We start from the raw sequence: 18,096 nt of genomic DNA, 5'->3' as shown, positions 1-18,096 counted from the left end.
ATATATAGTATAGTATATATATATATATATAGAAAAAATTAAGATCTTTAAACATCATTAATTAATTATATTTAAACGATGACTTGTGCACAAAAGCAATGTATGATGCAACGATCCTTATATGGCATTAAGATACAAATGCATGTGTAAATTTTCCTGAACTATAAGTTGATTATCTGCATGCTAAAGAGCGAATTATATTTGCACATTAATGTCCAATTTGGCCGAGGATTATGCCCCCAGTAATTAACAATAATTTAAATATCATTTTACGTAATGTAAAATGTATTTTTAAATTTCACCTTTGAAATAATAGAAAGATGCGAGATAATATTACTAGTAATACATTAGTTAATACCGATACTGGTTAACTTCCGATAATGTGAAATATTTTTTTAAGAAAGGATTACGTCACAATTACTACTTAACTTAAAAATGAATCGGTAACAGAAAACAGGAGGGAGGGGGGATATTGCTGGAGAAAACGCAAATTGTACGTATCTATTTTTTTTACGACACGAACATTGGACTTTTCTCGCTTGTTTATATAATTTAATTTTTAATTAATACCTCCCTTATTAATTTTTTATTTGTTGCAACGAACGCAAGTGCGAGTGTAACAAACCTTTGGAGTATTTTGATTTTTAGTTCACTTTTGTATACCGTTCATATTGTAACCATTATGTAATAAACACTGCTTTATTGTGGCTTCCTACTACTAATTATCCTTTTGTTTCTTTTATCACCTACAGTGAATATTACTTGGATTATCGGCTCTTATCTCTAGTTTGGTGGTATTTGTATAGTTTGAATAATGTTCCTTTAATTCACACGATAGAATGCCTCGAAGATATAGAGCTTTTTATGCATATTAAATAGATTTAACAGATCATGAAATATATGTAGCATGAATCTACCAAATGGTACCTCTTCGTTAATATATACATATTATTTATGAACGATTTCGAATAAAATTATGGAATCTTATGGAATTTAATCATCTCGATTATATATACATTTCTCTTAATTACAGTAAGCCTCTACACTATCAAACAACCGAATACTATTAAATCGACGAATAAGTAGTCTTTACAACACTTATGTATCTGCTTGCAGCATGAAACCTCTAAAAACGTATTCCGTGTAGCAGCGGAACCAATTTTCTTAATTGCTAGAACGAGTAGCTTTCAAGCGGGGGGAAGGGAGGGGGGGCAAAGTAGTAACTTCGATTACGTTGCACACAGCCTTAACACGATTTCCGTTTAAAATAGCGAACATCTCGCTGAGATTGCACTAGCTTTGTAATATTGAATTTGTGATAACATGCTTGATCTATAATACAGATCACAATCAGATCGATAAACATCCAATTCCACACAATCTTCTACACCTTCTTTATCTTTCTTCTTTGTTATTATAGATGGATAAAATTTCATTTGTGTATTATTTTCCAAAGAATAGCTTTATTAAATATAATGAGATACAATTGGCAATTTTTCAAGAAACCTTTTATCGATAGAAACATCTTGTTGACTCGAAAATGATTCAACATACGTATCAGCGTCACAGTTGCGATAAATCTGTCGCAACTTGCTCGACAAATGGAACAACTTCATCCATTTTACCTTAAAGATCAGTTCTAAAGCCGGTTCACCTGAAATCAAAATGTATTCAACCGACACCGATCTTTCCAAGCGTATTACCCCAGAAACGTGTGCGAAGAGCTCCGACTTCATCCCGTTCACCGTCCATTAAACAAACGTTGAACTCTGCCGAGTCTTCTTCTATCGAGCTAACAAACGATTATCGCGACCGACGAATCAAACCGACCCTGAAGGGAAATACGATTAGACCGGTCGCGGTCGATTGTTTGGTCGCGATAATCCGCGTGTGGGTGCACTCGCGTAGGAGTGTTGCAAGACGCGAGTGCATCGGTACACCTTCGGATCTCACCTTATAAGAAGCACTATATAGCCGACGGAACTTCACGAACCGGTACTCGGCCGTGCTCGTGCTCGTGCTCGTGTTGTCGAAGAATCGTCGGCCGCGTGTAGCCGGTCAGTAGCTCGGTTTTCCTGGCGCGAGTCGCGGCGTCTATTCCGCTTCTCGTGGCTCGCCTTCTCTTCCACTCAACAGCTGATCCGCCACGCGCCGCGTTTGACGTTTCGCAACGCAGCGCGCTTTTCGAACTGTTTCGACATCTCCTGTGCTACTTTGGAAATTCCTAGTATTGCGAAGAATCGATACATACGTACGCTCGTTCGATTATTTTCATTGCAACTCCAAAATCAGAGATTGGAAGCTCGAAGATTAGGATAGAGAATAAGAGAAGCGTATTTTCAGCGTATAACTTTCCTACTTTCGGATTCGCTGGAACAAATTTGCGAGAGTCGAAGTACCGGTTTACTATAACAGTAAAAAGTTAGAGGTTTCAGTGATCGTTTCTCTGTAAAAAGGAGAGGAGTCTTGGAATTTTAAGCGAAATCGTGGACACGCTGGATTATTCTAGCAGTTCGAGCATAATTGGCACGGTGAATTAGAAAACTGGGATTCTTGAGAAAAATAAATCGTGACTCGCGTTCGGAAAATAAATCATGGTGTTTGTAAAAAAGGAGACCAGTGTCGGGAAAGACGCACCGGATACCTGTTACGCACACCAGCAGATTATCGCGGAGGATCAGCCGGATGATACCTGTACGTAATCTTTCGTATATTTAGAAGCCTCCATCCGTAAATCCTTTTTAAACGTTGTATCATTTCATTTCGTAAAATAACAAAAGTCAACTCGCAGGAATCCGTATTACGCTGTCTTCTTAATTTAATTATCAAAATTTTAAGATGCCATTCAGTGAACGTTACGAAACATTACTCGATCTCTGATCGCGTTTCTTCTCTCAAATCTTCCCGGTATACCGTTAATCCGAATTTTTACCGTATATTTCAACGCCGGTCTGCTTTCGTCCTCTCGTGTAAACATTCTTACTCTTTCACGTTTCGGTGTAGAAACGTTCGATCTCTGACATCATTCCTGGAAGATAACCTGGTACTCTTCTTCATCAGCGTTCCGTTACCTGTCATATCGATTGCTCGTATACCTTTCGTCGTCTCGCCAGAACCAACTGAACTCTGTTATTCGATTTTGTGATCCAACGACGAATTTCATTGGATCTGCTTCAGCCTCGCTAACAACGATTTTATTGACGCGTAAAAGCGGGTCAGGACGGATGTCGGGTTGAGATGACGTGAAACGAGAATCGCATGACGCGAGCTCTCTGAATATCTATCGATCTGTATCTATGTTCAATGTTCATCCATGGTTTTTGATATTAATGCCTGATCCTTTCGTCTTCACGATTTTGTGTTCTTATTTATGCACAAAGAGAAATTTACAAGGAACTTGAATCTTTCTTAAGCGAGTGGTTTACCAGTTTTGTTACAAAGATGACGATATATGTAAATTGCATGGAACGTTTCTTTAACGCTAACATTGCCAGAGTAGTCAAAATGGTCAGTTTGTATTTTTTTTTATGGGAATTTTGTCGGTTTGCAACAAATGTTCGAGTAATTTTCGCTAAACAAGAGCTCGACGAATTAATTAAAATGGAAAGCCAAAGTCGGGAGTGGCGTATTGATACATACGTACGTCTCTCCCGAGAGTATCGATTATTTTTTACTCGTTACGTAGCTCGTAATTCGTGACGCGTATAGACGTGCCAGAAGATGTTGAATTCACGGTTAATTTTACCGCGGGATTCTGACATAATCCTACCTCTGCAAAACAAGATCTCAACCTTGAATTTTCGTCGGTAGCCAGATCTAAAACTCGCAAGAATTCGACGCGCAGAAATTTAAATAAGATAAACACGAAAGAACGAAGATAATTTCTTACGAGTTCATTGTCGAACTAAATTTAAAAAGGTGAGAAAATAATTTCAATCCGTTGAAAATCGAACGGGATCTATGAGAAGCAAAGTACGTCGTGCGATCTGTCTCTGATTCAAAGTCACCGTCTGATGCCAAGCCTTATTAATAGCTTAACGTAATCGATTTGTATTTTCATTACACCCAAGCGATCGGCAAATATTCCACCTGGAATTCCCCATTGTTGCTGAATTTATCGATCACTTTTTTTTATAATTTCATTCTCTTCCGTTTCTCTTTTTCTTTTTCATCTTCGGCTGCTAACCGCGGAAGCTAATGGAGCGACGTTCAATTTTATTGGAACGTAGCCACGAAGCAACGGTTGCTCGGCGAGGAATTACAGTAGAAAGCCCGGGAACACAATCGTCCGGCAACCGTTTCTCCGTTGTCCAAGATCCCATTCCGATAGAAACTTTAGAAGGTAGTTGATTAACGAGCTTGCATTCATTCTCGCGTTAACGTTGACCTGTTTCGACGTGGTCGCTTTCATAACACGCTGTTCGCACGAGCACACGTGGGTGTATCCGCGGATGTTACTCGACGTAGTTGCGATGCTCGACTTGATCGCGTTATCGATGTATTTTGTACCGAAGGAAAGGAACACGATGATCGGTAGAACTGTCCCGTTATATTTTCTAAATTACCTTGGAACGTTCGTCGAAGGGAAAAGCTAACTTTTACGCTGAATTGACGATGCTTTGACCTTCTACGGAAGACGACTGTCAGCCAATTAAAAGGATCGAATTATGTAAATTACAAACGGAGCGTGCGCGTGATAGATTGAAACGAAAGCGTTCGCGGTAGATTACAGGAGCGGTCTGCGAATAAATTATTCTCGAGCTATGGATTGAGACGTGTGGTCGGGATTATGTGAGTTTCGAAATCGTTCGTGGCAGAGGGCGCTAATTAATCATTAAGACGTACGTGAGTAAGTACTCGCGATACCGACAGTAACTAACGTGATAAATTGGCAAACACGATCAGAGAAAGTAGTAATAATACGTATCTTTCTTGGTCGTGTTTAGCTGGAAACTATCTCACAAATCGTCTGAACGTTTAGTATTCACCAGGTTCTGCGATGGTCGTTCTTGCTGACCATGAAACCGATGTAACAGTTAAGGATCTATGTTGCGCTATTTTCGATGGACAAGCTCGATCGTTTTATGGTTTTAACGAACGATTATGAGCACAGGTATTGCTTACAGCGAGTTACAGTGGCGTAGTTACGGGCTTTATGTTAGTTACAGTACGTAGTTTTGCGTAGTTGAAAGAAAATCACTTATGGTTTACTTGCGAGGTATACAATTTGATGGTAGGCTATTGTAGCGAATCGTTTTGTTTGTTATTTATCTACGAACGACGATGGACAATACATTCAACGATAAACATACGTTAAAGTGTTTATAATGTATAGGTATATCTTTTTTTTTCCTTTAGTTCGATCATCAATCACGAGAATTTATAGTCGTATTTCATGTAAAAAAGCGATTTCTCGGAAAAAGAAGAAAAAGGTTAACCGGAAAAGAGTGATCGATCCACGAAGCCTCGTAAGAAAAATCCGACGGAAATAATTAACGTATCTCGCTTTGCTATTTCCAAGGGGGGTGAAAAAAGCGTTTGATTCTAAAACTCCATAAAAACATGGTCTTAATAATACGGAACTAGTGGAGAGCGTTACGAATGTTAAAATAGCTGCGCAAAGAACAGAAAACGTGACTCGTCGCGTTTCACCTGTCGCTACATATTCATGTAGTTAAGAAATCCAACTTTTCATTTAGATTTACATCTGCACCGACAGATTTACCCGCGGCACAACATTTACCACGATAATTCGTTCGCTCTTATCAACCAACCGTACGGTTCTGAAATAATAATAACGTCGAGCTAATGTGGCAAGCGTTCGATTCTCAAGATTAATTGCTTCCTTCAGAAACGTTGGCCGAAGGCTATCCGTTCCACCATCCTGTGATCCTTCCTTTAGGCTAATTTCAGCTAACGGCCAGAAAATTACGCAGATCGCACTCTGCTCGATGATTCTTCGAAATTTGACGTTCCACTTTGTCAAAGGCGATCCGAAGGCGATCGAAAAAAAAGAAAAGAAAAAAGAGAGGAGACGGTCGCAGGAAGAAAGACGTACCGTACGCTCGTCCACCGATTTCTGCTCTACTGAACGTAATCGTTCGACCGTGATAACGCGGGACGTATATTACGTGTAATACACGATACCACGCAGGCCACAATTATTCCGCACATTCGCCGTCATTTCCTGTAGGTCAGTGTGAAATTCATTGCTTTCCATCGACAATGTTTTCCCGAGCGTCTCGCCCCTGTTGCTCCTCGCGCGAGCGCGCACACGCGCACCGACACGCTCTTCCTGCCATTCTCAGCATTTGTCAACGAGCTTGTTGCCATAATAATATCCGCGACAGGATACGCGGATCCTGCTGATTGCCGGTCACGCGAAATTTCTTTATAACGAGATCCGAACATTTTTATAGCGTATTCGTGGGAATGGGAAATTTAATGGAGATCGATGTCATAGTTCCGCGAACATCGTGCAATATGAAAATAATAATTACGTTTTCGTCTGAATTTTTAAGCGGTTTAGTCGTCCGATACAATGGATTGATTTACCGGCTGAACATGATTGATGGTTTGGCTCGCGTAGCCAGGAATCGCGGATACGAAAGTCGCCTTAACGACAGTGTCATTTTCTTTTCTGAATTTAGATTCTGTGTTTTATGTTCGAGGGTAGCATATTTTTCTATTTGTCGCGTAAAATTCACGGACTAATTCCGACGATTTCATAAAACGCTGAATAAGTGGAAAGTTTTTCTCTTTGTTTTCAAAGGTTATATAGCAGTTCTCGACCCGTTTTGACGACGGCTCGGAATTCGAGATTTCACTTGATAACTGTAGTCCACCGTGTAGCTGTTTTTGTAAACCAGCCGTGACAAAGTGAAAGTTGTTTTTTCCGAGAAAACCGTGAAAAAGCCGGCTCAAGATTTTCCTTCGTAGCCTAGAAATCGCATTACGTTTTTATCGGGCGTGGTAGGAACCCGTGGTGTTGTACGCGGATCGTAGTACGATACCGCGAATGTAGATTGAAAAACCTAAAGGCCTTCGAGCTATTTTTATTGGCATCGTCATGGATTGTTGATGATTATGCGAATTAGACGCTCCGCTCTTGCATCTTTGCCGACTAATTGTTAGGTTTCTTCTGGCTGAATTTTTTTATCCTACTTACGTACATTCGTGTTTTCTTAAATGTCCAACTTTCTGTAACGCGTAGCGTGACTTCGAAATTATATGCTATTTGTCCATTATCATAATCATACACGTATGTTTAGATATCTTATCTATAGATTTTAAATCTTCTTTCGTTCGTTTATCGCTGTACTATCGCAGTCTATTGCTACATCACGGGATAACCATTGAAATTTTTATTTCTAACAGTTATTATTGTATCTAGAAAAATCAACGGTATCGAGGTCATAGAGAGAAACTTCTCGTTCGAGCACCGTAGGTATTTTGTATGTCCACAGTCTGATTAGCGCGTTGTAACGCGTTTTATTCGCATGTTCGCACGCAGAATAATTATATACGTTGGTAACTTGATTCGCGAAATAGGCAATTAATCTTTTGAAAATCGTTAACTTTCAACCAATCGATCAGTCTTTGCCGTTTCTTCTAATGTCTGCTCGGTTTCTTTTCGTTTCGAGAAATCCTCATTACTACGAAACACTTTGTTTCTCGTCGGATGTTGTTTCGGTGGCCGTGGTCCGTAAAACATTCGTTTGGTCGCTCGTTAAGCCATCGATCATCGTTGATCACACCTGTTGTGCGAATTGTCTACGGTAATTCCTAATACCGTGCTCCTTTCCCCTTTACTATTCACTTTCTTCCAATTCTTGCTTCTTTTTATGGGACAGTAATTACTCGAGTGTCTCGGTCACGGTTACCACGCTGAACAGAAAGGGGAATTCGATCGGCTTTCACCGAATAATTTATTACTTTTGTATTATAGGAAGACACTTCGCGGACAACAGGTACTCGTATTTAATCGAACGAAAGCAAGGATCACGGTGTAATGGAGCATGACCCGAGCGATAGGTCGTGCGTAGTGACATCAACAATTGATTAGAAGTCGCTAATTAAGGAATCGTATCTGGATGTTAAGTTGTTAATAACTTACGATTTCCACGGCCTCGATCTTCCGCGTCTTACGCTTCTTTTTCACTCGTCTTTTATTTTCCATTGACTTTCATTCGTAACGTTCTTTTATTCCTCTTGTGGAGTATCCTTACGTTACACGTTGATGTGAATTTATTGCGGCGCGTGGCTTTGGAACTCGGTCGGTCTATTTTGGAAATCAATTCCATAAATTATTTTATCGATCGAATTTATTTACTCTATGTTAATCCGATAACGTTTCCTTAGATCTGGCTTTGATCTCGGCACAAGCGAAGTCTCTTGACTGTAGATATTGGGTTGGCAACTAAGTGATTAGTGCGATACAATGGCGAAATGGTACAACCCAAGAATTCTTTTTTTTTTTGCTTGCTGTGGTGTCATACGGAGGCGATACAAAACTCGTACCTACGCAATTATCCAGAAGAAAGTATGCAATTAGTTCGATAATTATCCGTCTTAACTGTTATTTCATTCGAAATCGCTCGAATGGCACGCGTTAGACTGGAAAACATTCCGGATGTTATAGAGAGTGGAAAATGCCCTAATTACCGTCATGTCGGGGAAAGCATAAATGCCGGGACATTTTTACAATTTTTCAATCCATTCTTATTGGAGAAAACGAACGCAAGAACTTCTTTTTCTTTTCATTTCTCTAACTCTATTTCGTATCGTTTCAACGGCGTACAGTAGCGTAGTCGAAAGTTTCGACTTGAAACTTACAGTCGCAGATCTCGAAATCTTACAATTCCGCACGCTGGAACTTGAAATTTTCAAACTTCATCTTGCAAATTCGAAATATCGTGAATATAGAGCGACGCTCTTCTCGCTTCTAGACAGAGATTTATTGAAATATAAGTGGAAGGTTCGTGGGCTCGTAAAAGTGAAAGTTCTTAAATCGGACCGCACCGTTCAAAACGATATCAGCCGGCTGAATCATCTCCATCGGAGTCGTTTCTACGTATTTTTAAGGGCGCAGCGTTGTCTCGAGGAAGAAAGTATCGAAGGAAAGTATCGAAGAAACAGGTCATCGAAGCCATGCGAGCTGCTGCATATTATTCATGCATGCGCATATAAGCTGCTTGACCTTAAATATGTGACTTATCTTCTCTGACATAACGCTGACGGTGCCTGGGAACGAGTGACGTACATAATAGCGTAACGTTAGGATCGTCACGCAAAAGGAAGTTATTGTGTATAATTACCTAAGCTGTTTCCGTTGAGAACTCTCTGTCTCTTATGGAAAAAGAAGTATAATAAAACCTTACTTGATATTCTAAAATATAACTTTTCGTTCTACAGTATTACTTAGGTTTTTCAAACTTATGTCTGTTTTACATTTCCCTTGTAATATAGGTTCTTTTATAGAGACTATTCTTTTCCTTTTTCTTTTTTTTTTTTTTTTTACTTTAATTTTTTAATATTTTTTCGATGGTAATTTTTACAAATATTTCTTATATTTCAGGTGTATTGGAAAAGTGGGAGTCCCTGACAGCTAGAACGGGGGAAACGCAAATGGCCACTACGCTTCATCATGACTTAATAGCTCTACGTACGGAATTCAAAGCAGCACACGATAGACTCTTCTCGTACGAGATCACTCTGGAGCAACCTCACGTACTGGACGAGCGAATTAATCGAATCACGGTAAGAACTTAGCATTTCTATTTCTGCAACCGTATAATAATATTAGCAGTAACGTTATGGGATATTATACGCGAGGTATTTCTAACTATATTTTTCATGGTATCACTTTTGCTGTGAGATGCGTGATAACAGTGTTTTTCTTTTTTAAATCTCGATATAAATTATGCTTTTAAATCGCGAGATTCGGTGACGCTGTTCCTGCTGGTTCGTGTCTAATACAAATGTACCAAGTGTCGATAAGATTGCCTTGGTCGGTAATTGAATCTCTTCGTCGGTATCTTACAGATGAATTGTATACCGACTGATATAGTATCTTCTCTGAATAAACGCCGACTATAGATGGCGCAAAATCATTCTTTCCCTTAAGTTGAGTTAAGTATCGAAAATCACGATTTTTCCGCTGTATCGTTGAAATAAAATTACACACCGACGATGAGAATATCCCGTAATCGATATAATCAAAAACTAATCAGAGATACAAGCAGAAGACATTGTTCGGTTCGTAAAGCAATTTTTCGACAACGTTTGACTAAATATGCCATCTTTCAAACAGTACCAAGCGTTTTTATCGGTTATCAAATACATTGCCACGCGTGAAAACCGAAGTTCTTCTAAATCTGTTAAGTCGGATCTGGTTGATCCTCGTTTTAACGCGCGACATTCGATTTGGCAAAGTATTCGCGAGCGTTCGCCAGAGCGGAACAAGCTCGGGCATTATTAAAAACATCCTCGAGAAGTTGGAGAGAGCCGGGACGGGGAGGGGCTCGAGATGAAAGTAGGCGAAATAGAAGTAAGAAAAAGAGGAAAAGGGGGATGGTGTAGGGCACGGTGGAGCGCGGAACAACCGGGGATGGCGGTCGCGGAGGAAGAGGAGTATAAAGAGAGGGAGAGACCAGTCAGGAGGCAAGGATAGAGGCAGAGAGTGGCGTAAAAGCGTAGTCGTGTCGCACGTACGCTCGTCTGACGGCGACGTGCCCGGCATCGCAACTCGCCAGAGCGAACGCCGACGAACCTGGCCAACCCTCTGAGTTCCACCCCCCGAGAGTCATCCCCAGCCTGCCTCTACGCTCCGTGAACCCCTCTCTGGAAACCTCTGGAACACCCTGGTCTCCACCTCCTTCCTGTTTCTCTCTTCGTCTCGCTTACTTTCCACGATTCTCCGCTACACCAGGGGCTCTTCTTCTCATTTTCGCCTCAACTTTCTTCGATCCTCCCCCGGTCTTACGCTTTTTCCCGTCCTTTTCCTTTTCACCCTTTTTCTCCTCTCCCTTTCTCGATCGCAAACCATCCTGCTCTCTCTCTTCGTAGCCTGCTGCACGCCCCTCGTCCCCCTGTTCCTCGTAATATCCCTAACATCCCTACCAACCTCATTGCGAAGACCAAACACATGCTCCCTATCTATCATCAAGATGTATTAGCGTCCAACATTTGCCGGGTGAACTCGTCGCTGTGCTGCATTATGCAGCAGGCGCGAGGCTGTCTAGCCGCCGACATTCACCTCGCCTCCCCTCCCCTCCCCACGTGCTTCTTGTTTTACATGTTTTCGCGTGCCACGTTCCACGTAACCGGTCCTCATCCAGCGGTTCGATCGACGAGCTACGACGAAACGCTGGGTCCAAGTTCCAGTGCCTGCTTCGTCTCACGTGCTAGAATGTGGCAGACCGAACTGACAGACGATGTACGACAGGGCCGAGCGTGTGCACGAGGTTTCGCACGCGACGAAGGCTGTCGATGGTTTAGGGCTAGCGAGAGAGGGTTGACGCGCCGTTGAGGTAAGCCGTGCACTGGGGTTGGAGAAGCACGCGCTTCGAGGATTAGCTCGCTGCGGAAAGCGGGGCTTCGCGTTACATACTGGTTTTGCGGGCGAGAGCACTTTTTTTTGGCTGGATTTCGAGCGGAGTTAAAACGGCGTGAGAAGGTTTTAAAGGTTTTATATTGGTTGATTCTCGTTTGGAAATGTTTTCCATAGCAACTCGTAGGCCAGCTTTCTCGTCTCTTCGAGAAATTTCTTGTGAAAATATGAATTTGCGTAAACGTGCACTTATACGGTGTAAGCAACATTCTCAGCGTGAAACGTCGCGCGATACACGAGCTGAAAAATAAAAGGAGGGGCGGGAAAGGAAGCGTTGGAAGCATCGACACGTTCGCCAGACAGATTCTCGTTGAGACGGGAATCGAATCGACGTTAACCAGTCGAGGAATCGATTAGCCGCGTTGGTTCGCGGATACAACTCTCCGAGTCGAGCAGAATATTTCGCATGCACGACGTACGACGGAAAGCGCGATGGAATGAGCGAGTGTGCAGCGGCGGCGTGGCGCGCGAATCCGAATGGAATGTTCTTCGTGTATTACGCATTCGTAAACAGGCTTGAAACGAGCCTGTGTGCCACGCTATTGCGGATCGTGCGCGACACGCCGGACCGCTGATTAACGTTATTGCGTAATTCCACGACGGCTCGCGTCTCGTGTCTCGATATTCCGCTCATTAGCGATCGTTCGCACTTTCAACTGCGTGATCCGCCTGTGGACGATCTCGTCTACCCCGTGAGAAAAGTCTCGACTCTTACAAATCGTCTGGCATTTTTAACGCGGACAGACGGAGTTCTTGGTACGATAGTTCAGTGTGTCTCGGCCGAGAGTCGTTATTTTTCTTCCCTGTTGCTTTGCAATTTCACGATTAAATCGTATCTTCGTGGAGATAAATAAGGAGACGTTCGTTTCAAGTTTAGAACGAGTGTTCCATACCGTGAATATTTTTCGTTACATTTGCGCGTCGTGTGCATTCCGTGCGGTCGTAGGCTAGTTACGACGAAACGAACGATCGAGCAATCGTTCCAGGCGCAGGTTTAGGAAATTTCATAGGATTTTGGCGGATCCGTCATTTGAGGTCTAAATTTTCAGTTACTCGGAATGTCGCTACAGATTTGCCGGTTGCAGCTTTTGTATCGGGATAGATATATTCCGAGAAATCGAGAAAAATTGGAGTTGATCGGTTTGGCTTGCGAGAGGCTCGCACTTCCTTGACCTAACCCATCGTCGTCCCACCACATCGCGCGAGAAAATCAATTCGATTCGATGAAGTGTCTATAAAAGCCACGCCCCAGACATACTAAAAACTTCGACAACGACTTGGTTCGATCGTTCGCAATCTTCGGTTGGAATTCCTCGCGCGTGCACGGGTAACGAACTTTCAAGCAGCTTAAGATCGTAAACGAGCAACGTATACAGATTCGACGCGTCCGTGAGGACCGCGAGGTTAATCGCGAAAGGCTTTCACGGCGTGGAAGCTCGTTAGCCAGCCGCAAAGCCGATACGAGCTATTTCGAGTGGCTTTTGCCGTGCCTTTATTCGGTTCGATCGCGTTCGAACGCCGCGCGCTGCTTTTTCTTGCGTCGCGTCGACCGGTGGCGGCCTCCTTTTTTTAAAAATCCCGCCTTCTCCCGTGACACGCTGCAATTAAAATACTGTAGCGGCGGCGGGAAAAAAGCAGCGGTCACCGGTGGAACCGGGCTCGTCGACGAGCATTCAAGCACGTCGCTTCGTACGTTTAACGTCGCTACTTGCGACCAATCGCGTTGCTCGACGAGTCCCATCTCGTATCTCGAGACCGTAGAAAATTCGAGTTTTATCCAGTTGTCTATTTACGCGTCTCTTTAATCGTTCGTTATCGAACGGGATATTCTATTCCAGATATCATATCGCGACGGAAGGTGTATTCAATTTTTCTATAAACATAACGTACAATGATCTACGTATTTCTCGCTTTTAACCGGACAACCGATCTCTTCGCAGTGTCACGAGGATTAACTTGTATCCTCGATAATCACCGAAGCACACAATAACATCGAACAGCACGAATTTCATTAACTCGATACGCACGAAACGTGATTTCTCGCTATCACGATTATAGCATTCTCTAAAACTCTTTGTCAATGTGCTCTTCGATCCGAAGTACCAAGAGTCCTCCGAATCCCCTCTTTCTTGTTGCTACTGCTGGATCATCGGTATCGCGGTCAGAGTGCGCCGTTACGAGGCCAGGTAAAAAGCTAATTGCCCGGTTGGTCGGGGCACGCGTGGCTTTAAACAGAGACGACACCTCGTGCCAAAGAACGCGAGAAAGAGAAAGACAGGGGAGCGAGAACGAGACGGAGAAATCTGGTAGCCTCATAGGCATGCAGAGGCCGCAGCGGCAGCCAGCCGACCGCCGCTCTGTATACCAAATTCGAATCAATTGATTGGCTGTTGATTGGAAATTGAATTAGATCGGAATGTGCGTGTCTGCGTGTTGGCGACGGTGGAAAGGGACGTTGGCTGGAGGGAAAGCTTGTAACGAGGGATCGGAGAGGGTTGTCGGAGGCTGGACCTGGGCCCCAGAGGGAAACAGGCGAATGCGGTGGGTGGTTACCGCGCGGAGGGGAACGGCCGCGAAGCTGCTGCTTCTGCGTTCGCGATGTGCTCGGAATATCAATGCCAGCCACTTTTCGTCGCGACCGCTGTCGGACAGCGCGCTACCGCGCCTCTTCTTTCTCCTTTCTTTTCCTATGCCTCTTTTCCTCTGTCTGGCGGGTTTCTGCGGAAAGGCAGCACGGACTCACGCACGCCAAGCGTGAACCGCCGCTTTTCACGCGTCTGACCTCTTCGATAGCGTGCCTGGAATCGCTGCTACGTAGACGACGTTTGCTCGTGCACGGATTTGCATCGATTAGCCGCGCAGCCCTCGAGAATATCGATTCGTTCCTCTGCATCCTTTTTAAAAGAATGCAGATAAAAGGTGCCGTACATGCAATATGTATTAGTCTATAAAGTCGGAAGTTTATAAGCACGAAACGAATAGCAACAATAAACGACGTTGACCGTAACAAATCGAACGCGTGATACGATGCTAATCTCCGCGTCAAAGGCTATCGGTGACATCATGTCGTTCTACGGTCCTTACGCGTTGCAGTTGAGCAAGGGGATCCTTTGATCGATGAAGGGCGATGGAGAATCTCGAACGAAACCAAAGTTCCAGCCGTACGTCCTTATCTACCGCCCCATTTGTCGCTCGAACTGCTGTGTATTTTACTGAAAATATACTTTTGGTATAAAAGAATCAAATGGTTGATAGTAAATGGTCGGTAGATGTAGTACGTGTAGCCGGCAGTGCAAGTAGATCCAGACATCCTCGCGCAAACCGCGCGTCTCTACGTATACTTATGTATTTATTTGTGTCTAACCGATACTGTCCCTATCTACTTTATTCTATTCCCGCGAAACGAACATTTTTCCAGGCCTGAAACTTAGGCTATGGTCACAGTGGACTTAATGAGCTCAAACTTGATTCCTTCGACGCATTCAGTTTATCAAAACGATAATTCGCCGCAACGAGCGTCCATCGCGGCGATAGCTTTACCCAGAAGCAATTTCTAAAAACCAGCTTTGCGAATCAATTTCTCTCTCCTCCCTCGTCCAAGTGACAAACTTTCAATTTCCGCGAGGCAACCCGAAAGAAGCGAAGGAGTCGGAGCTCTCTGATTCCAGGGAACTCTGAAAGAGATCGGCGTACGATACGAATGCAAGTAGGAAACAGTAGTAAACTCTGTCGTTTCGGGGACAGAAATTACTCGATGGTACACGAAGGTGGAAAGGAAACGCGGAGAGGGAGACGCGAGACGTTGGATGACCGCAAGAAGAGCAGGTTTTACGAGCGTCTCTGCCGAACTCTGCTGCTCGTCACGCGAGAGAAATGACACGCGGTGGGTTGGCAAAGAGAGAGAGAGAGAGAGAGAGAGAGAGAGAGAGAGAGAGGGTGGTTGGACGAAGCGGAGAAAGCGGAGGGGCTCTCGTTTTCGTTCTGTTACGGGCTGCGTCGCCGTCGTAAAGCTGGGTTTATTTATGCGGCCCTCGTCGGTCGCCTCCTGCAGTAGGACGACGGAGACGTGACAACGTGACGTGGTTACTCCATCGTGTCTACCTTGCGCTCTTACAACCCTTATAGTTCGGTTATGTTCTTCTTGATAAACGTATCTTTGCTTATTTCGCTCTTGATGTCCGATCTCGCGTCCTCGGTATCGAACGAATAACCTTCGCGAAGTAGAGTTCGAGACGAGTTACGTACATGATGCTGGACTTAGTTTATTTGGCTGACATCCCTTTTAAAGTTTAAGGGAGAATGAGAGAAAAATATAAATATTTAAGTAAATATAAAATTACGAATATATGTAATATATCGCATAAAGCGATACTCACATGTATCGTAACAGAAATACTTGCAATGATTCTCTATGGGAATGGGAATGGACCCTTTGTTCTCGCTGCGAGATGTACAGTTAGCTTTCTTTGGTCTGCTACTGTGACCAGTTTATACATCAGCCGCAACCCCAAAGCCAACCCCCTACGTCGTAATCGCGAAAAACGGTGCAATTCGTTCGAGTTAGTGGAAGAAGGCAACCACTAAAAATGTATATTTAATGTTGCAGGCTGAACTGGCTGCGTTGAGGGATCGTAAGGCGGCGATGCTGTCGTTGAACGTCCAGACTCACAGACTGATCACCGATGTTGGTAATTCTAGCTCGTTGATCTTCACGGCGCTGAAGGATGGCGTGGCCGATTTGTATCGCGTTTGGGATGAAACCTTCCAAAAGTGAGTATCGGATAATAGTTATTTATTCGAGCGAGAGTTACGCACGAACGTTAGTCGGAAAACCATTGAACGAGCTTCAAAAATTAGAGAAACAATTGCGAAAAAATTAGGAATAATCGGAAAGTAATTTCAGGAAAGCGTGAAAGTTAGAGTCCGAAAAATTCGATGGATAGTTTTTGCTATTCATTTTCATATCGTAAAAGAAGAATCCTCCGACAAGACGAACTAGGTGGTGGCACGAAACGGCCGATTAGGCGTTTAACGACATTTACAATTGCTCGAGGTCTTCCTGCTTGTTGAGGAGACTTGCTTTTCCCTCGGAGAGGGTACGAGGTTATCGAGTTTCGAAGCGCGTGGAATAGCTGGTTTAGGATCATTGACTGACCGTTCGCTGGCCGGCATGTGACGTTGGGCAAATATTATGAGAGGCAATGAAGCCTCGAAAGCAAACACAGCGGGAACCATAGACACCATAGGTACCGGCAACGAGGGCTCGAATCTTTGGGATTTTGACCCGTGTCAAAGGATTACTAGTTTTAGCTGGGATCGTCAGTTTAATCTTCGACGTTTCTAAACCGCCGTTCCTAAACCACCCGTTTAAAGTCTTCTGTAATATACCATTACGAACAATTTTAGGAAATAGACGCGGTTTAACGCCAACGACTTTATAGTTGTCTCGGCGATTTTTAACGTTTCGGATATATAAAGCTATACAAGTTAAAAATGCGTTGAAGCTTGGTGGGAATAATATTTTAACTTCCCTATTTATCTCGTAAAATATATTACGATATATGCACTATCTCTTTTCGCTACAAATTTTCTGCCGTGGTTTAAACGTTTTTCTTCTTCGCGTTGTTAAAATTTATCGCAGAATCGTACACGTAACTATCGTGAAATTCCTGTACAAGCAAATATTAGATTAGACGAAAATGATGGTACGGCTGTAAACGTAGGGGCGTTTCTCGGGCAGGTCAAGCAAATCACGGACCTTGAAATTGATACGTGTTCCAAGCGAAAGGCACGTCGCGGCCGCTCAACTCGCGTTTTAATTGCCGTATGAGCACTTGATTCCCTCGTCTGATAGGGGTCTGACCCATGCAAAAGGGTTTACCAGTGACCCACTGGGCTTTTACAGAGGTCAATTCTATCCCTCGCAAGCTCCCCAGGAATTTCTATTCTTTGCACGAGCGCACGCCACTCTCTGCAACGTACAAATCGACCAGTGCTACTCGACGCTTCATTTTTCGAACATAGCCGTGCCATCTTTCACGTTGTATCCGTTGTCATTTTTCAACATTTTGAATATGCAACAAATTCTGCAAAGAATCACCGAGATCCTTGCAAATACGTATGCGGTTTAAAACAAGTTCAAGATTATAAAATTCGAAACGTTAGAAAAATGTTGAGGCGTCCTTTCAATTGCAATCGTTTCGCGACGCGCTAAAAATCTAGTAAAATCGATATCCTGTTGAGATTCTGTAGAGCTGAGTGTGTTGCTCTATAGGTAGGTCAAGTAATTTCGCCAAACGCAAGTTAAAATCCCAAGTTATCGCAAGCTGATCGAATACTTGCGAATTTCGGTCTCGTTTCTATTCAGTGCGGCTATCCTTCCGAGAAGTGGAAGAAATTTTTTCAATCACACGCCAATGCGGGAAGCAGACGAAAAACCAGTCTTCCTGGTTTCATTCGTGCGAGCCTAGGGCGCTAGGATTGAC

General features: G+C 43.3%; 1 protein-coding gene across 5 annotated transcripts in view; it reads left to right on the top strand.

The window, feature by feature from the left end:
* Positions 1–18,096, top strand: part of LOC100643499 — a 118,053-nt gene that overhangs the window by 81,229 nt on the left and 18,728 nt on the right. For all 5 annotated transcript variants that reach the window (XM_012314851.3, XM_012314852.3, XM_012314849.3 and 2 more), the window contains exons 17-18: positions 9,578–9,759; positions 16,218–16,381. In XM_012314851.3, the coding sequence (XP_012170241.1) occupies positions 9,578–9,759; positions 16,218–16,381 (346 nt within the window). The remainder of the gene's footprint in view (positions 1–9,577; positions 9,760–16,217; positions 16,382–18,096) is intronic.

The sequence above is a fragment of the Bombus terrestris genome, chromosome 12, assembly GCF_910591885.1.
Source record: "Bombus terrestris chromosome 12, iyBomTerr1.2, whole genome shotgun sequence".
NCBI lineage: Eukaryota > Metazoa > Arthropoda > Insecta > Hymenoptera > Apidae > Bombus > Bombus terrestris.
This window is presented reverse-complemented; position numbering and strand designations above follow the sequence as displayed.